Source organism: Hylobates moloch, unplaced genomic scaffold (assembly GCF_009828535.3).
Source record: "Hylobates moloch isolate HMO894 unplaced genomic scaffold, HMol_V3 SCAFFOLD_15, whole genome shotgun sequence".
Taxonomy (NCBI): Eukaryota; Metazoa; Chordata; class Mammalia; order Primates; family Hylobatidae; genus Hylobates; species Hylobates moloch.
The window spans coordinates 49,449,253-49,470,595 of NW_026652290.1; the positions used below are offsets into that span (position 1 = coordinate 49,449,253).

At 52.6% G+C, this 21,343-nt stretch overlaps 1 protein-coding gene across 8 annotated transcripts in view; it reads left to right on the plus strand.

The window, feature by feature from the left end:
* MPRIP (myosin phosphatase Rho interacting protein) overlaps positions 1 to 21,343 on the plus strand; it is a 153,438-nt gene that overhangs the window by 108,606 nt on the left and 23,489 nt on the right. For 6 of the 8 annotated variants that reach the window (XM_032177448.2, XM_032177451.2, XM_058429102.1 and 3 more), the window contains 5 exons: positions 1,864 to 1,953; positions 6,029 to 6,138; positions 10,503 to 11,073; positions 13,300 to 13,416; positions 16,158 to 19,964. In XM_032177448.2, the coding sequence (XP_032033339.1) occupies positions 1,864 to 1,953; positions 6,029 to 6,138; positions 10,503 to 11,073; positions 13,300 to 13,416; positions 16,158 to 19,964 (4,695 nt within the window). The remainder of the gene's footprint in view (positions 1 to 1,863; positions 1,954 to 6,028; positions 6,139 to 10,502; positions 11,074 to 13,299; positions 13,417 to 16,157; positions 19,965 to 21,343) is intronic. The other 2 variants (XM_032177452.2, XM_032177454.2) reach the window with 1 other exon arrangement.

Below are 21,343 nucleotides of genomic sequence, written 5' to 3' on the forward strand. Positions count from 1 at the left end.
CCCTGGGGGTCCCTGAGGCCCTTTCAGGAGAGCAGCGATGGTTAAAATAATTTGTAATATTAAGATGTCATTGACTTTTTTTTTGCGTGTGACCATCTGCATTGATGGTGCAAAAGCAATGGGAGGTAAAGCCACTAGCACTTGGCACAGCCCCATCTGTAGCAACAGGCTGGATCACTGATCACTGGATTCTTCACTGCCATACATTTTAAATAAATAATCGTCTTAAAATAAATAAAGGTCCTTGAAGGAGCAGCAGAAGTTACTAATTTTATGAAGCCTCAATCTTTAAATGCCCATCTTTTTAATATTCTGTGATTTGAAATGGAAAGTAAGCATCACCTGGCTGCATACTGGAGTATGCAGGCTTTCTCATGGAAAGGACTTGTGTTATTGTTTGAGTTGCCAGCTAAATTAGCAGCTTCTTTTGGAGCACCACGTTTACTTGAAAAACAACTGATAGGCAAAACTGTGGTCATTAATTTTGGGTGTTTGGCATATATTTTCATGAAAATGAACCAAGTTAGCTCATTCCTCTAAGGAAAACAACTGACAGAGTTTGTTGCCAGTGATAAAATTTGAGCTTCCAAGCAAAAATTAGAACTTGGGAAAATTTGTATTCACCATCATGAACTTCCCTTTACTTACACTCTCTTGATGAAATAGGTGGTGGTATTAGCAAAGGCGATTATTTTAATATTGCATAATGAAATGTGTAGACAATTGGAAGCTGTGCATAACTTAATATTTTCCATGTGACCAATACCTAATGTTACAAAAGCATGCCTGGGTTTTAATGTAACACAGTAGAGAGAGTTCATGGGCGTGATTTCAGATACCACATTGCAGTTAACCTTTAAGAGCCTACTACTTGTCAAAGAACAGCCACAACTACCTGAAAAAGCTATTAAAAATACTTCCTTTGTTGTCCGGGGACGGTGGCTCACGCCTGTAATCCCAGCACTTTGGAGGCCGAGGCAGGCGGATCACCTGAGGTCAGGAGATTGAGACCAGCCTAGCCAACATAGTGAAACCCTGTCTCTACTAAAAATGCAAAAATTAGCCGGCCATGGTGGTGGTCATCTGTAGTCCCAGCTACTCGGGAGACTGAGGCAAGAGAATCACTTGAACCTGGGAGGCAGAGGTTGCAGTGAGCTGAAATCGTGTCACTGCACTTCAGCCTGAGTGACAGAGCAAGACCCCATCTCAAAAAAAAAAAAAAAAAGCTTCCTGTATTGAACAGATGGAATGCAGAAACAAGAATCCAGCTGTCCTTTCTGAAGACAGATGTTAGATTTGCAAAAATTCAAAGCAGTGTGACTCTTATCACTGATTGTTAAATCAAATTGTTATTTTAAAATGTTATTTTATTCTCAAATGAACAAATATATTTAAATTTTGCATTTGTATTAATATATATTTTCATATATATTTAAATATATAAAATATATTTTATAATATATTTAAAATTAAAAATATGTTTAAATAGTTTTAAATTGAAAATTTTTAAATATTTACATTTTAATTTCTAACATGGTAAATACCATCAATAGACGAAATCCACCTAACAGAAGCTCTTCTAGGGTCCCCAGTTTTTAAGAGTATGAAGGGATTTCAACAGCAGCATGTTTGGGGACCACTGGCGTGGACTGTCTTTGGCTGGATACAGGGACAAATGGTGGTGTGGTTGCACCCAGGGAGGGGCCTGGGTCATGCAGTAGTAGGATAGACGGTATCCTCACTTGTCAGTGTGTATACTATTAAAAATAAAGTCAGTGCAGGAAATCACTTATGGGAATTTGCTCATCTAGGCATTGGTTCTACTTCCTAAAAATCTCAAGACATTCTCACTTCTCTCTGCAGGCAGCCGACTTGGATGGGGAAATTGACTTGTCTACATGTTACGACGTCACAGAGTATCCAGTTCAGAGAAACTATGGCTTCCAGATACATGTGAGTCCAGGGATGGAAGTGGGGCCACAGGCTTGACAGGCAGGGACACATGTCAGAGTGCCTAATGTCTGGGCTGGGAGCACTTCTGGACAGGCCTGATGCAGCGTGTGTGGTCGGCACTTAGTCTTTCCCACTACCCTTGACACCTCTGTCCTGTGGCACCTGACCCTATTCCCCAATTCGTAATGTGAACAGTACATTAGACATTAGTATCTTTTTTCTGAAGACTGCTTAAAGCCTTTTTGTTTCTGAAGCTTCTTTTTTTCTTTTGTTTTTTGTAATGCTGGAGTTGGGGCAATTGGAAGGATGTGGGGTATGGGGGATAAGAATGAAAGTGTTAGTCAGTTATTTACATCCGTTTTTTACTCACTTATTCATGTGTTTGTTTGTTCATTCATTTACTTACAAGACTATTTTTTCCCAAAATCTTGTGAGGTACTCAGATGAACAAGGCATTGCACTGTTCTCAAAAAAAAAAAAAAAAAAACTTATTGGTAGGACAAAATGGTTCTCATTGGCTGTTTCTTCAAAACTATGTGGATCAAGGGCTGCCTGCAGTCAGCCAGACTCCAGGTTAAGAGCACAATCCTCCCAACTGCCACATCTGCCTCCGTTTCTTTTTTTTTCCCCCAAGACAGGGTCTCACTCTCTGTCCAGGCTGGAGTGTAGTGGCACAATCATGGCTCACTGCAGGCTCGAAATCCTAGACTCAAACGATCCTCCTATCTCAGCCTCCAGAGTAACTAGGACTACAGGTGTATGCCACCATGCCCAGCTAATTTTATTATTATTATTATTATTATTATTATTATTATTATTATTATTTAGGGAGACAGGGTTTCACCATGTTGCCCTGGCTGGTTTTGAACCCCTGGGCTCCAGCGATCCACTTGCCTTGGCTTCCCAAAGTGCTGGGATTATAGGCATGAATCACTGTGCCCAGTCGTGCCCCCACTTCTGACACCAGTTGTGAGTCCGGAGGTTTCCAAAACCACCTTCAGTTTCGAAAATTCATTAGAATGACTCACAGAATTCAGGAAAGTACTGTCTTTACAATGAGTTTTATTATAGAGAAAGTATGTAAGTCAGAACCAGCCAAAGGAGAGCCATGTGGAGTAGAATCTGGGACTGGGAGAGTCACAGATGCCAAAAGTTTCTGCATCCTTGGGGACACAGTGTCCTCTTAGCCCTGATGTGGGGCAGTGCCCAGAACATTGCCAGGAAGCCCACCTGAGCTCCGGTGTTGAGTTTTAGGAGGCTCTATAGCTGCTGTGGTTGATGGAGTTGTCCTCATAGTTGAACTCCACCTAAAGCCCTTCCTGCCATGGTTGGCTACTTTCACGTGGCCCAAACCCCAACCCTCTGATTTAATGGGTTTCCTCTAATTTCCTGCTTCTGGCCAGGCCAGCCTCCACCCTGAGTTGTCTTGTCAGCATAAAGTGTTAGGTGGGGTCCCAGGGTACCACCATGAGTAACAAAGACTCTAGTCATTCAGGAAATTCCAAGGGTTGGAAGTTACCTCCCAGGAGCTAGGACAGAGGCCAGGCCTCTCTTTGGGTAAAGTTAGTTCGTCACTCGCAAGGGCTTTAAGATGGGTGGAGAGTGTGGTGAGTAGAGAGCTGCCCCCATGGGGCTGGGCCCTGGCCCTGGGACTTGGTTTCTCACACAAGGCTAGACTCTGGTGGGCTCACCTGTAGCAGGGTCATACCTTCAAATTTTGGGGCCCAGAAACTCAATTGTATTGCTATGTTGAGAGTTGATCCAGTATTTGGGGCTGACTCAGATTGACCCAACTTAGAGGAGACTGAAGTATAGACCCAAAGGCCAGTGTGTTCATTTACTAAGAAAATCCTGGCCGCCAGCCCACTGGGCTGCTGGCTGTGGCTTCCTGTGTGCAGGCATCTGCGAGAGGAGCTGAGTCACAGTTGGAGGCTACACTGACAGCCTGGCACCAGGGCCAGGTGTGAGTTGTCTGCTCTTAGTGGCCTGCACTGCCCAAGTTTCGAGGCCCCTCTGTCCTCATCCCCTGTGGGAGGGGTAGGCGGGCATAGTGCCCGGTGAGCCTCCTCTCCTGCCGTCCACCTCCCATCTTCAGGAGCAGCTTTCTCCAGGCAGGGCACACCTGAAGTCTGAGAACTCGCCCCGCTCTCCTAGTGACAAATGAGGGCATCAGCCACTCTCACCCACTGATCAACCCCTCCTCACTTCACCCTGATAGGGCTTATCCTGACGACTTTCTGTGAACCCCAACTACTGAGAGTTCTAAGGAATGAGGAGATCCTTCCAGTATGGAGAAGGCTTCCTGGGGGAGGCTTCCTGGAGAAGGATCCCTCGAGGCTCAGCAGGAGGGATGAGTGTGAAAGCATGTCCCAAACTGGACTCTAGACGTGGTGGCACAGAGAGCACAGAGCCAGTCGGGGGTAGAGTGCTGGGTGGAGAGTCAGGTTGGCGCTGGTCCAGTGTTTGTGGAGAGCACTGAAGGGTGTTAGAAGATGCCAGTCAGTTGTGTGTTCATGATACATGTCTGGCAGGACATGCAGGTCCATTAGAAAGGAGCCAGGCTGGCACAGTAAAGCTGGGCAAGAAAGGAAGGAGCGGCACCTGGGAGGAAGAGGTGAGGGCAGGGCCAGGACCTGGCAAGAAGGCCTTGCCCACTTAGAAGCCAGCAGAAGAGCTGACTTCACAGAAGCAGGGGGATCCCCTGGAATTCCGGCTGTGATCCATTTGAGGCATGATGGGCTCTCAGAGAACATTAGGCAGCTGCTGGGAAAGAAAATTCAGCTGGAGAAAACAGCTGAATGTGGAGCGCTGAGGCCAAACTCCAGCAACACCCACACCTGGGGGTGGAGAAGGATGGACCCAGGAGAAGGTGGGACCCCCAACTCAGCTCACGTGGATATGAGAACTGATGGAGGACCGAGCTGGGCAGTGGCGGTGTCTTGATCGGGCATGTGGAGGGGCAGGTCAGGTCCCTCCCGGCTGTGCTTTGTGGCATGTCAGGCCGGTGCGTGATCTCCTGTTTTGGCTTCTGGCCAGGCCACTAGCACCCATCCGAAAACCATCCTCATGATTGCATCCTGCCGTCAGCTTCCCTACTGACCTGGCTGCTGAGTCTGCTTGTGAGCAGCTCTCAGTTCAGGGCTGCAGCCCTCACTTCTGTTGGGCAGGTGCCTGTAGGTGCAGAAGCAGGCCTCCAGCTCCATGCAGGCCACTGGCCCTCCCCTTTCCGAAAGTACCCAGGCAGGTCTGCTCAGGGGCGCAGCGGTCATGTCCCAGAGCCATGTGCTCTTTGCTGCTTTGTCCTACCTGCTGCCCCGTTCCCCACCTAAAACAGGCTTCTCCCCTGCTACCTTGCACAAGCACCTAGGACAAGCCCTAGACTCCACCTCATCCAAGCAGGAGTCTAGGGCTTGTCCTAGGTGCTCCCCAACCCAACCAGCCAGACATTGTCCAGACCCCTTTTGTTACTTCTGAGCTGCCCCGTCCCCTGCCATCACCTTAATTCTCATCACTTGGACAGCTGCAGTAACCACCCAGCAGGTCTCCCTGCCTTTTCTCAGTGCCACCAACAAGACCCTGATACCCCTTGTTCTTAACCACTCCCCGGGCCCCATCATGCCGTGTGCCTGCGTGAGTGCAGGCTGCAGGTGCCACTCCCCACACCCAACACACACGCCCTTCCCAATTCCCCACCTCCACCACTGCTCAGCACATGCTGATTCTGCCCTTCCCCCGAGGCTGGGAACTCCTTAAAGAGGGGTGCAGTGTCCTACTCTGAATGGACAGGCTGCTGGTATGTAGTGGGTGCTCAGTAACTGTGAGCTTGTTACTGAGAGAAGATACCGGATTTACCATTGCCACAAATACACGTCCCTCCCGCAGCTTTGCCATCTCCTGCTCTCCAGCTCCCTCTTGTCCCAGTAGTGGGCACATGTGGCGCTCCTAGAAGGGTCACCCAGTCACAGCCTTTCTCCCTGTGGGACTTTGTACCCAGTGCAGGGAGCTTCTCTGGAGATGGAGGGCAGCAGGTACCCTAGGGGACAGTCACTGATGGTGCCTCATCTTTTCTCTGTAGACAAAGGAGGGCGAGTTTACCCTGTCAGCCATGACGTCTGGGATTCGGCGGAACTGGATCCAGACCATTATGAAGCACGTGCACCCGACCACTGCCCCGGATGTGACCAGGTAGGATGGTGAAGACACCAGGGAGCCCCTTGTGCCTCTTGTGGGTGCCACTTCTGCCAGGGCAGTGTCAGACTCAGGTCTGAAGTCTGAGACCTGAGCTCAGTGCATCCCAGTCTGCTGCTCCTTCCTTCCTATGTCCTTCTGTTGCTCAGGTTCCTGTCCCAAGTAATCAGAACAAACATTTCTGGTTCTTTTCTCTTTTAAGCCCAGGCGATTTCATCTTGCAGGTAGCATGTGTGCTGGTCATTAGAACTGGGCTTTGGTGGAGAATCTTCCATCTGTGTCAGCAGGCACCTGGCCAGACCAGCCTGAGCCCGGCAGTCGGTGCTCTCAGGCCTTGGCTCTGTTGGTGGGAGGGTGGCCCCGTGTGCGGCATCCATAGGCCACTCAGCGCTTCTTTGTCTTGGCCTTCTTTTCACCTCACTCCTACGTCTGTTTGATTTCTGTGCAGCCAAGTTGAAAAACCCTCTCCTGTTTTAACATTCTGTGGTTCGTGTTCCTCAGATTTTGCTTTGGGCTTTCTTCCTCCTGCCCTGAAGGTTAAAGACCTAGTTCTCATTTTAAAAGAAAGTGGAGAATCAGAAGACTCAGACATATCCAAAACAAAACAAAACAAAAAAAGCAGAGAAGATTCCAGTGTGAGGGCTGGTCCTTTGATGGCCAGAACTCTGCTGTCCCCACTTTCAGAGCCTCCACGCATCTGAGCACCTCTGGTGCCATTTCTCAGGTCATGCGATGTAGATTACATCTCAAATGTGTTTCTTGTGCTGTGGGTTAGGCTGCTTGGGTGTGGCAATGTCACAGCAGGGGCTGTCCATGGAAGCTTTGACCTAAAAGTGCGTTCTTTTTTTTTTTTTTTTTTTTTTTTTGGAGTCTTGTTTTGTTGCCTAGGCTAGAGTGCAGTAACGTGATCTTGGTTCACTGCAACCTCCACCTCCTGGGTTCAAGCAATTCTCCTGCCTCAGCCTCCCAAGTAGCTGGGATTACCCACCACGCTCGGCTAATTTTTGTATTTTTAGTAGAGATGGGATTTCACCATGTTGGCCAGGCTGGTCTTGAACTTGTGACCTCAGGTGATCCACTCGCCTTGGCCTCCCAAAGTGCTGAAATTACAGGCAAGAGCCACCACGGCCGGCCTAAAGGCACATTCTGTATCCAAACCTTTGCCTCCTTCCTGGCGACTCCACACCTCTTTACATAAGAAGGAAAGAACTCCTAAATTGATTTCTTTATAGTCCTCTTTTCTGTGTCTGTCATTTGTTCATGACTTCATTTATTAAACAAACACTGTTTAGTAAGGCCAAGAGGCCGTGACCAGGACACATTGCCTTCTGTCTCTCAGGATCCTGTGCAGAGAGCTGGCTTGTTGGCTAGTGACAAGTCGTCTTCGTGCACAGCCAGCAGGAGGCACCCAGAGCTGCAGCAGGCTCTCCCGCCCTCCAGGGGCCACATCCTGTGGTGGCCTCAGCTACTGCCTCCATGGCTCTCCCATTAGGAGCAGACACCCAAGCTTGACGAGCTAAGTGCTCTTTTCCAAGCACCTTTAGGAAGCCACCAGAGCAAAGTGAGAAAGGCCTCAGCTTCTTTGCCCAGGCTATTGGCAGCAGACAGAGCTTATCACGGGGGTCCAGGACGGGGAGTGGTGGGCAGTGCATATGGGTAGCTGGCCTGAGGTCCTCTCCTGCCCCTCTTCCCAGCCAGGCCTGGGCTCGGTGCTGTAGATTGGCAATCCTGTCTGGAAGAAGTCAGCTTTGGGATGTCCCAGGGCAGGTGTCAGGAATGCACCTGTGCACATGCCTGTGCCTGCACACAGCTCAGGAGAGGCACCTCCACGCTTGAGTGCCTGCTTCCCTGCGTGCAGGGGCTTTGGGCCCAGAGGAATGAATGAGGAGACAAGGGTTTTGCTCTCATATGAAAATTGACCTGGCAGTTGGCCTCCTGACTAAGAATTACTTCATAATCTAGCATATCTGCATAGTCTGGTAGAGTGCTCACCCTCTACCAGTTTGTTTTCAGCATTTATTCTTCCTCTGTGTAGGCTTTTATTATTTGAGGAAAAATGTGAGTTTTTTAGTGTTGCCAGGCAAAATCTCAAGGAGGCATGAAAACAAACTGCAGTCTCAGAAACTGCTGTCCTCGTCCTGCTCTCATTGCCATCTGGAAGTCCTGGGGTGGGGAAGTTGCAGGGTGCTTCCTGCCTTTGGCGCTAGAGGAGCCTTGTGGGGAGGTTTCTCCTGGGGAGTGCGGCCAGTTCTGGTGTGGCTGTGACTTTGGCAGCTGTCAGTGCCAGGCTGGGGGCCTCCATGCATGCCCTGCCCTGTGTGTCATCCTGACACTCTCCATGGCCAGGAGCTCTTAGTTCAGTGACGTCACAAGATCTGCCCTATGTCATTTTCATCCAGATGTTAGCATGCTCTTACTGTGGACACCTGCAGATCCTGTTGCTCTGAAGCACTTTGCCTCTCACTCGATTGCTGCCTGGACAGGTGACCCTTGCTCCAGGTGGTGACGGCAACCATTTCCTCTTTTCCTTGGTTCTCTCTTTAAAGACTCCTTTCCTTTTGGCCCTAATTGAAACACATGAGCTCCCTGGAGCTCCTCCTTGGGCCCTCACTGCCCCCAGGTGGGCTTGCAACTGCCTTCTGAGGGCCTGGGTGAGATTAGGGGCCACTCAGTCAGCCTCGGACCAGCTGGCAGTCTCTGGGGCCTATCCCTAGAGTCTACAAACCTCTGCCTCAAACACTCCCAGGCTCCTTGACAAATTGCCATCAGCAATGTCCCTGTCCCTGTCCCTGCCCTATGGCAGACGAGGCCTCCCCAGGAGTCTCTGCTTCTAGCAGATGGAGACTAGACATGGATTCCTCAGGCAGACCTGACTTCACTCCACTTACTACAGGGCAGGTAGCAGTGCCGTGAGCACGACCTGCACAGCTCATGCCCCGTTGCTGGCTGCCGCTTGCCTCCTCAAGGTGGCAGGTAACCCAGTGTCCTTCTCCCCTTCTGCCTTCCTTTCCAAGCCTCTGGCTACTGCATGGTGTGAACTTGTGGCCACTTCGGCCTCCTGTTTCCCTCACGCATAGGAGGTCCCAGCCTTTCATACTGATCCATCTGTCAGGCCAGCAGCTGGATTGGGCTTTTAAAACATAGATTCAGGCCGGGCGCGGTGGCTCACGCTTGTAATCCCAGCACTTTGGGAGGCCGAGGCGGGCGGATCACGAGGTCAGGCGATCGAGACCACGGTGAAACCCCGTCTCTACTAAAAAATACAAAAAAAAAAAAAAAAAAATTAGCCGGGCGTTGTGGCGCGCGCCTGTAGTCCCAGCTACTCGGAGAGGCTGAGGCAGGAGAATGGCATGAACCCGGGAGGCGGAGTTTGCAGTGAGCCGAGATTGCGCCACTGCACTCCAGCCTGGGCGACAGAGCGAGATTCCGTCTCAAAAAAAAAAAAAAAAAAAAAAAAAAAACATAGATTCAGGCTGGGCACAGTAGCTCACGCCTGTAATCCCAGCACTTTGGGAGGCAGGCGGGATCACCTGAGGTCAGGAGTTTGAGACCAGCCTGGCCAACGTGGAGAAACCCCGTTTCTACTAAAAATACAAAATTAGCCAGGCATGGTAGCGCATGCCAGTAATCCCAGCTACTCGGGAGGCTGAGGCAGGTGAATCGCTTGAACCCAGGAGGCAGAGGTTGTGGTGAACCGAGATCACGCCATTGCACTCCAGCCTGGACAACAAGAGTGAAACTCCATCTCAAAAAAAAAAAAAAAAAAAACTAAAAAAAAACAGATCTGATCACATTACCTGCTTATTAAAAGGTAAGCCCTTCTAGAGAAGTGCTAGTTTTCCCTCATTCTGTCACCACTGTCCAGTCCAGGGGTGCACAGAGGCCAGGCCTCACCAGGCAGGTACGGTGGCTGTGCCCAGGTGCAGCCTAATGCAGTTCTTGGCCCTGAGCAAGGCAGGGCTGGCCCGTCATGCCTGTGAGGCTGTGGGAGTCCTGGGACTCCCCTGGCTCCATACCCTGGCAACGGGGCCACCACAGTGAGCCCCTCACAGCCTCTTCAGTCAAGGGACCCTCCTAGTGTCATCATGTGGGAAACCTCACCTCTCTGAGGCTCTTTTCCCTTCCTTTCCCCTCCCCTCCCCATCCCCCTCCCCCTCTCCCACTCAGAACCAGTTTGGGAAGGGATGTGGGGTAAAGGCAGAATATTCCTGTCCTCCCTGCACTTAGGAAGCTGGGATTAGGATAGAAAAAGGATGTGGTGCCCACAGGGGCTGGGTCATGGCTCAGCGTTGCCAGCTTCTGCCTGGCAGGCCACACCAGAGCCGCCCCTGACAGGCTATGTCCATCCTCCTGCCCCACAGCTCGTTGCCAGAGGAAAAAAACAAGAGCAGCTCCTCTTTTGAGACCTGCCCGAGGCCTACTGAGAAGCAAGAGGCAGAGCCAGGGGAGCCGGACCCTGAGCAGAAGAGGAGCCGCGCACGGGAGCGGAGGCGAGAGGGCCGCTCTAAGACCTTTGACTGGGCTGAGTTCCGTCCCATCCAGCAGGCCCTGGCTCAGGAGCGGGTGGGTGGCGCGGGGCCCGCTGACACCCAAGAGCCCCTGCGCCCTGAGGCAGAGCCTGGGGAGCTGGAGCGGGAGCGTGCACGGAGGCGAGAGGAGCGCCGCAAGCGCTTCGGGATGCTTGACGCCACAGACGGGCCAGGCACTGAGGATGCAGCCCTACGCATGGAGGTGGACCGGAGCCCAGGGCTGCCTGTGAGCGACCTCAAGACGCATAACGTCCACGTGGAGATCGAGCAGCGGTGGCATCAGGTGGAGACCACGCCTCTCCGGGAAGAGAAGCAGGTGCCCATTGCCCCCGTCCACCTGTCTTCTGAAGATGGGGGTGACCGGCTCTCCACACACGAGCTGACCTCTCTGCTTGAGAAGGAGGTAATGGCCTGGGACCAGATCCTCCCCCTACTCCCAGCAGCCTTTCCAGAGCATCAGCTGTGCCCAGCTGTGGCATGAGGGGTTCATCTACACCGTCCTACCCTCGAGAGACTTGCAGACCCCTAAGGGAGACAGATGCACAGATGAGTCCTCATAGTTGAGGCAGACCTGAGAGCTGTGGGAGCATGCCAGTGCATGCAGGGCAGGGAAGGGGGCCTTCCAGGCACAGAGGAATTCGTCCGATGGTGCGGGCCCCTGCCATTGAGAGGCAAACGGCATTGCAGGGCCCAGATGGTTTCCTTGCTCTGACTCCCGGTGGCAGGAGGGGTGTGAGCAGGGCAAGGCTTTTGCATTAGGCAGCCCTGGCTTGGACAGGTCAAAGCTGAAGGCAGAGACCAGCCCCAGGTGCTCTTACAGTGGCTTGGGGACGGCGATCAGATCTGAAGCCCGGGGCATCCAGCAGGAGATGACAGCTGGGTCCCAGGTCGTAAGGATGTGAAGCAGAAGGCAGTGGTGAGGCGGGGTAGGCCGTGGATGAAGGCTGCCCTGTGGCTGTCACTGCTCCATGAGGCCTTCAGTGCACCTAGGTACAGAGATGAACAAGCTGGCCCCCAAACTATAAAATAAGATGTTCTTTCATGGAAATGTATCCAGAAATCCAGTCTGCAGAACTTCAGTGGTGGATTGACATGTCTGGACAGGGAGTCTCGTAGCTGGGGAGGTATAGCGTTACAGTTTTTGTAGAACTCCCTGTTTCACTCTCCATTTAGGGACAGTTTTCAACACTGTGTTTCAAATGTGTTCTCTTACATAAGTAGCTTGTTAAAGATTTGCCACTTGGGTATGCCTCAAGCTTCTCATCTTTTTTGTATTTTATTAACTGTATGAGGCTGAGATACCACCAGCACTAATACTTGTACTTTTTCATTTTCCTCATCCATTAACAAATAACAAAGGCAAGATGAAATAAAATAACAGTTGAAACTCACATTACTTCAGGCTACCAAAATGGGCCAGCCAGCAGGCGACACACTGGCTCAGCAATCTGAGGGGATCAGTCTTCACTGTTTAAAAGTCAGAGATCGGCTGGGCGTGATGGGTCATGCTTGTAATCCCGGTACTTTGGGAGGCCGAGGCGGGCGGATCACAAGGTCAAGAGATCAAGACCATCCGGCCAACATGGTGAAACCCCGTCTCTACTAAAAATACAAAAATTAGCTGGGCATGGTGGTGTCTTCCTGTAGTCCCAGCTACTTGGAAGGCTGAGGCAGGAGAATCACTTGAACCCAGGAGGCAGAGGTTGCACTGACCTGAGATCGAGCCATTGTACTCCAGCCGGGTGACAGAGCGAGAGTCCGTCTCAAAAAAAATAAAAGTCAGGGGTCTCCCCGCCTCTCACAGCACAGTCTGTCAGCACCCTGGGCGGCACTGGCCTGATTGTCCACTACACACACAGCTCCACTCAGCACGAGCTCTGGGAGCAGGATGGGTAGCCCTGCACACGGCCAGGCATCAGGAGGCACCTGGGAGGTGTGTGGGGAAGAGGTGGATGGATGAATGAGTAGCTGAAGCTGTTGAAAGCAAGAAGAGTGTAAAATAGCTTACTCATGGTTATCCACACCTTGTTTAAGGGAACTACAGGAACCCTTTTTGCAAACAGAACTTTGTGGAATCCATCATGTAAAGCTGGTCAAATGGAGTGGTTTCAGTTGAGACCATAGTGGGCCTTGGAGTGAGGCCTGCTTTGGGCCACCACTCACAGTGGTCCCTGTAGGGCCTAGCCTGGCCTGTGTGACCAGCTGTGGACACCCAAAGGACCCCATGGGGTGGTCTTCCTCCAGATGCAAAACCCTTGTTCCCCAGTGGACACATTCCCCTTCTCAGAGATGAACATCCTATATGGGCCTTGGCACCTATATAGGGCGTGCATGTTGGAACCTTGAGCAGGTGTGGGAAGTATGTGGGCATCCAGGGCTGCCTGGATAGGGAAGGACAAGGTAGTCCCTTGGTCCCCAGAAGGTACCGAGTCTGCCATTGTTACTGATGGCTTGCATTGGAACCTTCACTTCCAAATACTGCTGGTAAAGGCCATATCAGCACATCTGCTGAAATGTGGAGACTCCAAAACTCTTGGGCCACATGGAAGACCTGTGAAGGAGTATGTGCTTTGCAGCTGCTTTGTTTATCATTGTCATTTTGCATAAACGTGTGTCTTTTTGCCAACAGCTGGAGCAGAGCCAGAAGGAGGCCTCAGACCTTCTGGAGCAGAACCGGCTCCTGCAGGACCAGCTGAGGGTGGCCCTGGGCCGGGAACAGAGCGCCCGTGAGGGCTATGTGCTGCAGGTAGGGTGGAGGAGCTGCTGTGGCCCATGGTGTGCTCAGGAGCTTCAGTGTGAAGGGTTCATGCTCAGGCAGGCTAGGAGTGTGCAAAACTTGGCTGAGCAAGGGCTTCCTCCTGGGAGCTCACGCCCCTGGGCTCTTCTGCCACAGGGCTGGACACTCAATGTGCTTGGGGGGGTCTGTTTGTTTTTCCCTCCTGGTATGACATTTTGGGGAATCTCCCTGAAACCTCTATATCTAAGGACTTTTTTTGGTAATAAAATCATTTTGGTGACCTTTCCCTTTGACTCTGAAAGTAGCCAATACACATTTATTATAAATACCATACATTTGCATGTGATTTCTCATAGTTTTCACTATAGTAATATTGGACCTGTTGTACAGATTGAAGACATTGAATCACACAGCAAGTCCAGTGCCTGCTTGCAACCAACAGCAAGTCAGTGGCAAAGCTAGTACTGGACCCCATTCCCATCTGTGTCTATACCACACCTGCAGGCAGACCTGGGGCTCTTACCACTACTAGCCGAAACCCGGGATACCTCCGCTGAGATCCTGTACCACAGAGCCCTGATATAGGGGTGTCACAAGGCTGGAGCTAGCCTGGCCCAAGGGCGTGCCTGTGTCTGCTGACTTTTCCTGCAGCGTGCCAGGCCCTGTGCCAGGTATCGGGCGTAAAACAGATATACTCCTGTCCCCATTGAGTGGTAGAGGAGATTGTGATAGGAAGATTGATATATAAATACTGCAGGAGAAGTGAAGTGGGGTACCAGAACAGGGAGCCTAAGTTCTCGGCAAAGGCTGAGGGTATAACATTAGAATCAAGGTCCTAGGTTCAAGACTTGGCCCTGCTACTGACCCCCAAAGCAAGTGCATGTGTCCCTTCCTCTACAGCGGCAGCCTGCTGCCTGTGTAGACTTAGACCCAGTGATCCCTGAGGGCCCTTCCGGCTCTTAGACCCCGAGTCTCTGTCATGTATTGAGTGTCTACATTTCCAGACCGCAGTGCGCTGACCTTGGTCTGAGTCGTCCCAGGCAGCAGATGGAACAGGGGCACTCAGCTGGCCTCTGACCATAGTCTGCCTGTTTGCAGACTCTCTGCTGTTTCTTCTCCTATGTGCTCCCTGGGCCTTCTCTTTCTTTCTGCCCGACGTGCCCTAGACTCTCCTCTCCAGCCTCTTCCGCCATAGTCATTGCCATGCCCAGTTCAGACCTGGTGACTGTGGGCCTCCCTGCCAAGGTCATTTGCGTTTGCCCTCCAGGTTTGAGGAGCATCTTTTTAATTCTTGATTGGGCCTCATCCTACAAGAACTGACTTCAAATCAGGTAGTAAAGATACAAGTTCAGCATCCCAAATTCGAAAATCTGAAATGCTCCAAAATCCAAAACTGAACGCTGACATTATGCTCAAAGGAAATGCTCACTGGAGCATTTCAGATTTTGGATTTTTGGATTGGGGATGCTCAACCAGTAAGTAGAATGCAAATATTTTAAAATCCGAAACAGTTCTTGTCCCAAGTATTTTGGATACTCAACTTGTACTAAGCAGCGGACTTTGCACATTGCTAACCTAGGAACCTGCCTCTTTGTCTAACTTGCATAATTGCATGAGCCTACACTGAAGCCCCTGTTGGTCAGCACAGGGCAAAGCTGGTCTTTAATACCTTTTCCCTAAGTCTAATAGCCTGTGACTTTTCACCACCCTTTATGCTTTGGAAATGCTTTTAATCACGACTCAGAATGAGCAGGGGGTCTGTGGGGTTAAGGGTCAGGAGCCAGCTACTGGGGTGGGTGCTACACTAACTGTTGGGAGGAGCTTGCATGGTTTGGACACTGTGCGTGAAGTGTAACTTGAACTTAACATAACTGAGTGTCACATCTGTGGCTTCCCCGGCCAGCAGACCGAGAGGGAGCCACAGGCAGGCCAGATTCTTAGGCTGGGCTCAGCTCACTCTTGTTTGTGTTGTTTTTCCCTATATTAATGAGTTCTGTTTCTGCATGCCTTTCAGTGTGGGGAGTTTTGTTTCATTTACATTGTGTTTTGTTTTTGCATGCTTCACTTTTTCTTATTCTGAACTCCACAAAGGTTTGTTTGTTTTGTTGATTATTGTATTTTATTCCATGGTTCCCGTTCCCCCCTCGTTTTGTCTTCTTACAGGTAGAGATTAGTTCTTCCTGTTACTCTAGAGGACTGACTACACTTTCCACAGGAAAATGTTTGGATGTCACCTTGCTGACATCTCCCGAGTGTTACCTTCCTTCCTTCTCCTGTCTTAGAAGGAAGTGGCATCATTTACCTACACCTTGCGTACTGCGCTTGTTTAGGATTTGTTGTCAAGACTGCGTACTTTTTGTTTTGTGAAACAAACAGCTGCAGGTGCTCTGCTCCTCCTGCCTGTCCCTCTTCCTGGCGCTCTCTTGTCCTTTAGTCTGTTTTGCTTCTCAGTGTGTTCCATTATTCAGTTTTGTTTGGTTTATTTCTCCTAGAAGCTGTTTGGTTAAAGCTGTTTTCTGATGTTATTGTCCATGTTTTCTGTTTATCTGGAAGCAGCTACTTACTAAAAAAAAAAAAAAAAAAAAAGATAATTTGTTGGATTTTTTAATGGGAAAAAAAAATAAAGTTGTGCAAAGGATAAAAGCCAAAGCCATCAAGGAGCTTTCTGTGGTTGTTCCTGGCCAGAGGTGTGACACTCAGAACTGGGAGGCCCGAGTGTTACTAACCAGTATTTAATCGGTTTTTTTAAGACTGAAGTGGCCGCCTCCCCATCGGGTGCCTGGCAGAGGCTCCACAGAGTCAACCAAGACCTTCAAAGTGAGCTTGAAGCCCAGTGCCAGCGCCAGGAGCTGATTACACACCAGATTCAGACCCTGAAGCGTAGCTATGGGGAGGCCAAGGACACGATCCGGCACCATGAGGCTGAGATCCGGAGCCTCCAGGCACGGCTCAGCAATGCGGCCGCCGAGCTAGCCATCAAGGAGCAGGCACTGGCCAAGCTCAAGGGCGACCTGAAGCGGGAGCAGGGCCGGGTCCGCGAGCAGCTGGAGGAGCGGCAACACAGCGAGGCGGCGCTGAGCAGCCAGCTGAGGGCTAGCGAGCAGAAGCTCAAGAGTGCCGAGGCCCTGCTGCTGGAGAAGACGCAGGAGCTACGGGGCCTGGAGACACAGCAGGCGCTGCAGCAGGACCGGCAAAAGGAGGTCCAGAGGCTGCAGGAGCGCATTGCCGACCTCAGCCAGCAACTGGGCGCCAGTGAGCAGGCCCAGCGGCTGATGGAGGAGAAGCTGCAGAGAAACTACGAGCTGCTGCTGGAAAGCTGTGAGAAGGAGAAGCAGGCATTGCTGCAGAACCTAAAGGAGGTGGAAGACAAGGCCAGCGCCTATGAGGACCAGCTGCAGGGTCAGGCACAGCAGGTGAAGACCCTGCAGAAGGAGAAGCTGAGCGCCACTTTCGAGGGCAGTGAGCAGGTGCACCAGCTGGAGGAGCAGCTGGAGGCACGAGAGGCCAGCGTGCGCAGGCTCGCAGAGCATGTGCAGAGCCTCTGTGACGAGCGGGACCTCCTCAGGCAGCGGTTCCAGGAGCTGACAGAGCGCGTGGCCACGTCCGACGAGGATGTAGCTGAGCTCCGGGAAAAGCTGAGGAGAAGAGAGGCCGACAACCAGAGCCTGGAGCACTCCTACCAGAGGGTCTCCAGCCAGCTGCAGAGCATGCACACTCTGCTGAGAGAGAAAGAGGAAGAGCTGGAGCGCATTAAGGAAGCACATGAGAAGGTTCTGGAGAAGAAGGAGCAGGACCTCAATGAGGCTTTGGTTAAAATGGTTGCCTTGGGGAGCAGCTTAGAGGAAACAGAAGTTAAGCTCCAGGCAAAAGAAGAGATTTTAAGGAAATTTGCAAGTGAATCTCCAAAGGACATAGAAGAGCCACGGAGTACCCCTAAAGAGACAGAAAGGGATGGCACTTTGCTCCCAGGCCAACCAGTCCAAGCCACTAGGGCACCTCTAGGCCTCCCACACACAAGGCTTGAGGATGAGGACGAGGACCTCGGGGCTCCTCCAGGGGAGGAGTATGGTGACGGCAGCCCCAGTAGGGAAGAAAGCATGGTGCCCCCAAAGTCAGTGGAAGTGCTTGACAGGGAGGGCCATCAGCAGGGCACAGCCAAACCCGACCAGGGGGCACCTGGTGTTAAAAGGCAAAGAATCCGGTTCTCCACAATCCAGTGCCAAAGATACATTCACCCCGAAGGGTCTGAGAAGACCTGGACCAGCAGCACATCTTCCGACACCAGCCAGGACCAGTCACCCTCGGAAGAAAGCATGTCCTCAGAGCCTCCACCCAGTGTACTGCCTGCAACTGGCGACTCTGACACGTACCTCTCCATCATCCACTCCCTGGAGACCAAGCTCTACGTCACAGAGGAAAAGCTCAAAGACGTGACCGTGAGGCTGGAGAGCCAGCAGGGTCAGAGCCGTGAGGCACTGCTCGCACTGCACCACCAGTGGGCGGGCACCGAGGCCCAGCTGCGCGAGCAGCTCCACGCCAGCCTGCTCCAGGTTGGCGCACTGGCCTCCCAGCTGGAGCAGGAGAGGCAGGAGAGGGCCAGGAGGGTTGAAGGGCATGTTGGAGAGCTTGGGGACTTCCAGGTCAAGAACAGTCAGGCCCTGATGTGCCTGGAAAATTGCCGAGAACAACTGAGATCTCTGCCTAGGGCCAACCAGGAGGATGAGCAGGACGCATGCGCAGCCTCCCTGGCCAGTGTGGAGAGTGCGCTCATCAGTGCCATCCAAGCCCTGCAGCACTGGCCGGCCCCAGCCCATGGCGGGGCCCGTGCACAGCTGGAGACAGGTGGCACCGAGGAGAATGGGAAGCCTGCCTCCCTGCAGCAGTGCTCCCAGTCAGAGCTGACAGAGCAGGAGCAGGTGAGGCTTCTTTCTGACCAGATTGCTCTGGAGGCCTCACTGATCAGCCAGATAGCAGATTCCCTGAAGAACACAACATCAGATGTCTCCCGAATGCTCCACGAGATTTCTTGGTCAGGACAGCCACTGATGGAATCTGCTGGGGCCCCCGTAGACACCTGGGCCAGGAAGGTGCTGGTGGATGGTGAGTTCTGGAGCCAGGTTGAGTCTCTGAGGAAGCACTTGGGGACGCTGGGAGGAGAGGCAGTCGGTGCCTCAGGAGACGGACAGCAGAGCATCCCACAGGGCCTGGCCCCCATCCTGGCCAATGCCACATGGGTCAGGGCAGAGCTCAGCTTTGCCACACAGTCAGTGAGGGAGTCGTTCCACCGCAGGCTACAGAGCATCCAGGAGACCCTGCGGGGCACCCAGACGGCCCTGCGGCAGCACAAGTGCCTGCTGAGGGAAATTCTGGGAGCCTACCAAACCCCAGACTTTGAGAGAGTGATGCAGCAGGTCTTGGAAGCCCTCAGGCTTCCAGCGGGCCATGAAGATGGTGTTCAGCTGTCCTGGGATCTGAGCCCCTTAGGAGAAGTCCTGGGCCGAGACTCAGACGGCTCTCAGGAGCCCTTCCATGTGTCTGACCAGAGCCCTGGGGCCTTTGTTGCTATTCAGGAGGAGCTTGCCCAGCAGCTAAAGGAGAAGGCCAGCCTCTTAGAGGAGATAGCGGCAGCCTTACCATCTCTGCCACCTGTGGAATCGCTGAGAGATTGCCAGAAGCTTCTCCAGGTGTCCCAGAGTCTCTCGTATAACACTTGTTTGGGAGGCCTCAGTCAGTATTCTTCACTACTGGTTCAGGATGCCATTATTCAGGCCCAGGTGTGCTATGCGGCCTGCAGAATCCGGCTAGAGTATGAGAAGGAGCTCCAGCTCTGCAAGGAGTCCTGGCAGACCCGGGAGCCCTCCTGCTCAGAGCAGGCACAGGTAGCCCAGGCCCTGAGGGAGGAGTACGAGGAGCTTCTCCGCAAGCAGAAGAGCGAGTACCTGGATGTGATCGCCATTGTTGAAAGGGAGAATGCAGAGCTCAAGGCCAAGGCCGCCCAGCTAGACCATCAGCAGCAGTGTCTGGAGGATGCAGAGAGCAAGCACAGCATGAGCATGTTCACCCTGCGGGGCAGGTATGAGGAGGAGATTCGGTACGTGGTGGAGCAGCTGACCAGGACCGAGAGCACACTGCAGGCCGAGCGCAGCCGGGTCCTGAGCCAGCTGGATGCCTCGGTCAGAGACAGGCAGGACATGGAGAGGCATCATGGCGAGCAGATACAGACCCTGGAGGACAGGTTCCAGCTCAAGGTCCGGGAGCTGCAGACGATCCATGAGGAGGAGCTGAGGACCCTGCAGGAGCACTACTCACAGAGCCTGAGGTGCCTTCAGGACACCCTCTGCCTCCACCAGGGGCCACACCCCAAGGCCCTGCCAGCCCCTGCCCCCAACTGGCAGGCCACCCAGGGAGAGGCTGACTCCATGACGGGGCTGAGGGAGCGCATCCAGGAGCTGGAGGCCCAGATGGACGTCATGCGGGAGGAGCTGGGACACAAGGACCTGGAGGGTGACGCGGCCACACTGCGGGAGAAGTACCAGAGGGACTTGGAGAGCCTTAAGGTCTTAACGCCCCATTCAATTTGCAAAGCAGATCTTCCTTGATAACGGGGTGGGTGTGGGGACGTCTGGCTCAGCTACCATGCAGGCAGAATTGAGGGGATATGCTGCTGTCCCTCTACTTGCTCAGCAGGGCGTGGACCGCAGGCTTAGCCTCTTGTTCGGCATCCCCCTGTGTCCTCCACCAGGAGGAGAGCTAGCAGGAGGGCCGCCAGGGTCCCTGGTGGGAGAGGAGCACGTAGTCTTCCCAGCACTTCTCTGCCTGCCTAATGCGGCCTCTCTGTCTTCCTGAGAGCAGCCCCCAGTCCCCTTGCCAGCCTTGCCTCCTTCCTGCCCCTGCCCCCGGAATCCCGCCTGGCCCAGTCCTAGCCCAAATCTGAGGCAGCTGCCTGAGGACAGCCTTGTACTCACAGCAGCACTCTGGAGAGCCAGGGCCCGGTTGGAGGGCAGTCTCCTCCTGATTGCCCTAGGAGAGCACAGTTGGGCAGAGGGTCCCTCTCTGGAGCTGGCATTTGATGATGTGTGCTCTGGTGAGAAGAGCTTTCCCACTGAGCACAGCCTCCAGCCACTCCTGTCCCCTTCCCCAGGACCTTTACAAGTGATTTTCCCCAGAACTGTCCTGCACTCCCACCCCTGAGGTCCTGGAGCACAAAGGCGAAATGCCAGGCCCTGGAGGTGGTAGTGGGCTGAGTGGAGGCCCAGCTCTCTGGCCCCACCCTTTGTAGCTGCAGGCCACACCCGCCATGTGTGGCTGTCAAGCGTCATTCCTTGGACTCAAAAGTTTACCATGATACCTGTGCCCTAATGTTCCTCCCACTCAGGAAGCTGCCCCAGTAAATGACTAGGATGACTGGGCCCCTCAAAAGCCATGTTCAGGTGGTGCCTCCCACGCTCATGTGGCAGAGCCGGGCACACACAGAGCCAGCACCATTGTGCAGTGAGCTCCTGACTCCCAGGCGGCTGCCAGTGCTCCTGCCCACACATCCTCACAGCCACTGTCTAGCAGGACACCTGTTTTTCCCAGCCCCTTACTCCTGTAGCTCTGAATAGAAACAGCAGCTCACACGTCACCTCTGTGTGATGGACTCGGCCCCACCCAGACACACAGGTGTGGTTGTCAGCGAGCACCTCAGGAGAACTGAGATGCTCTTTTTCACCATGCTTTCCCCAAATCAGTCAAAACCTTTTAAAAACCATTAAGAGTTTCAAGAAGGTTTCAACAGCTGTGTTTTGAAAATGTGTGTATATGATGACACTGTGGTCAGTTCACCAAGAGCAGCACCGAGATGGGTCCAGGTGCAACTTGAAAAGTTAATTGTGCAAACCTTTGCTTTGACCCCAAATATGCTTGCTAGTGCCCTTCCCTGCAGCTTCCCAGACAA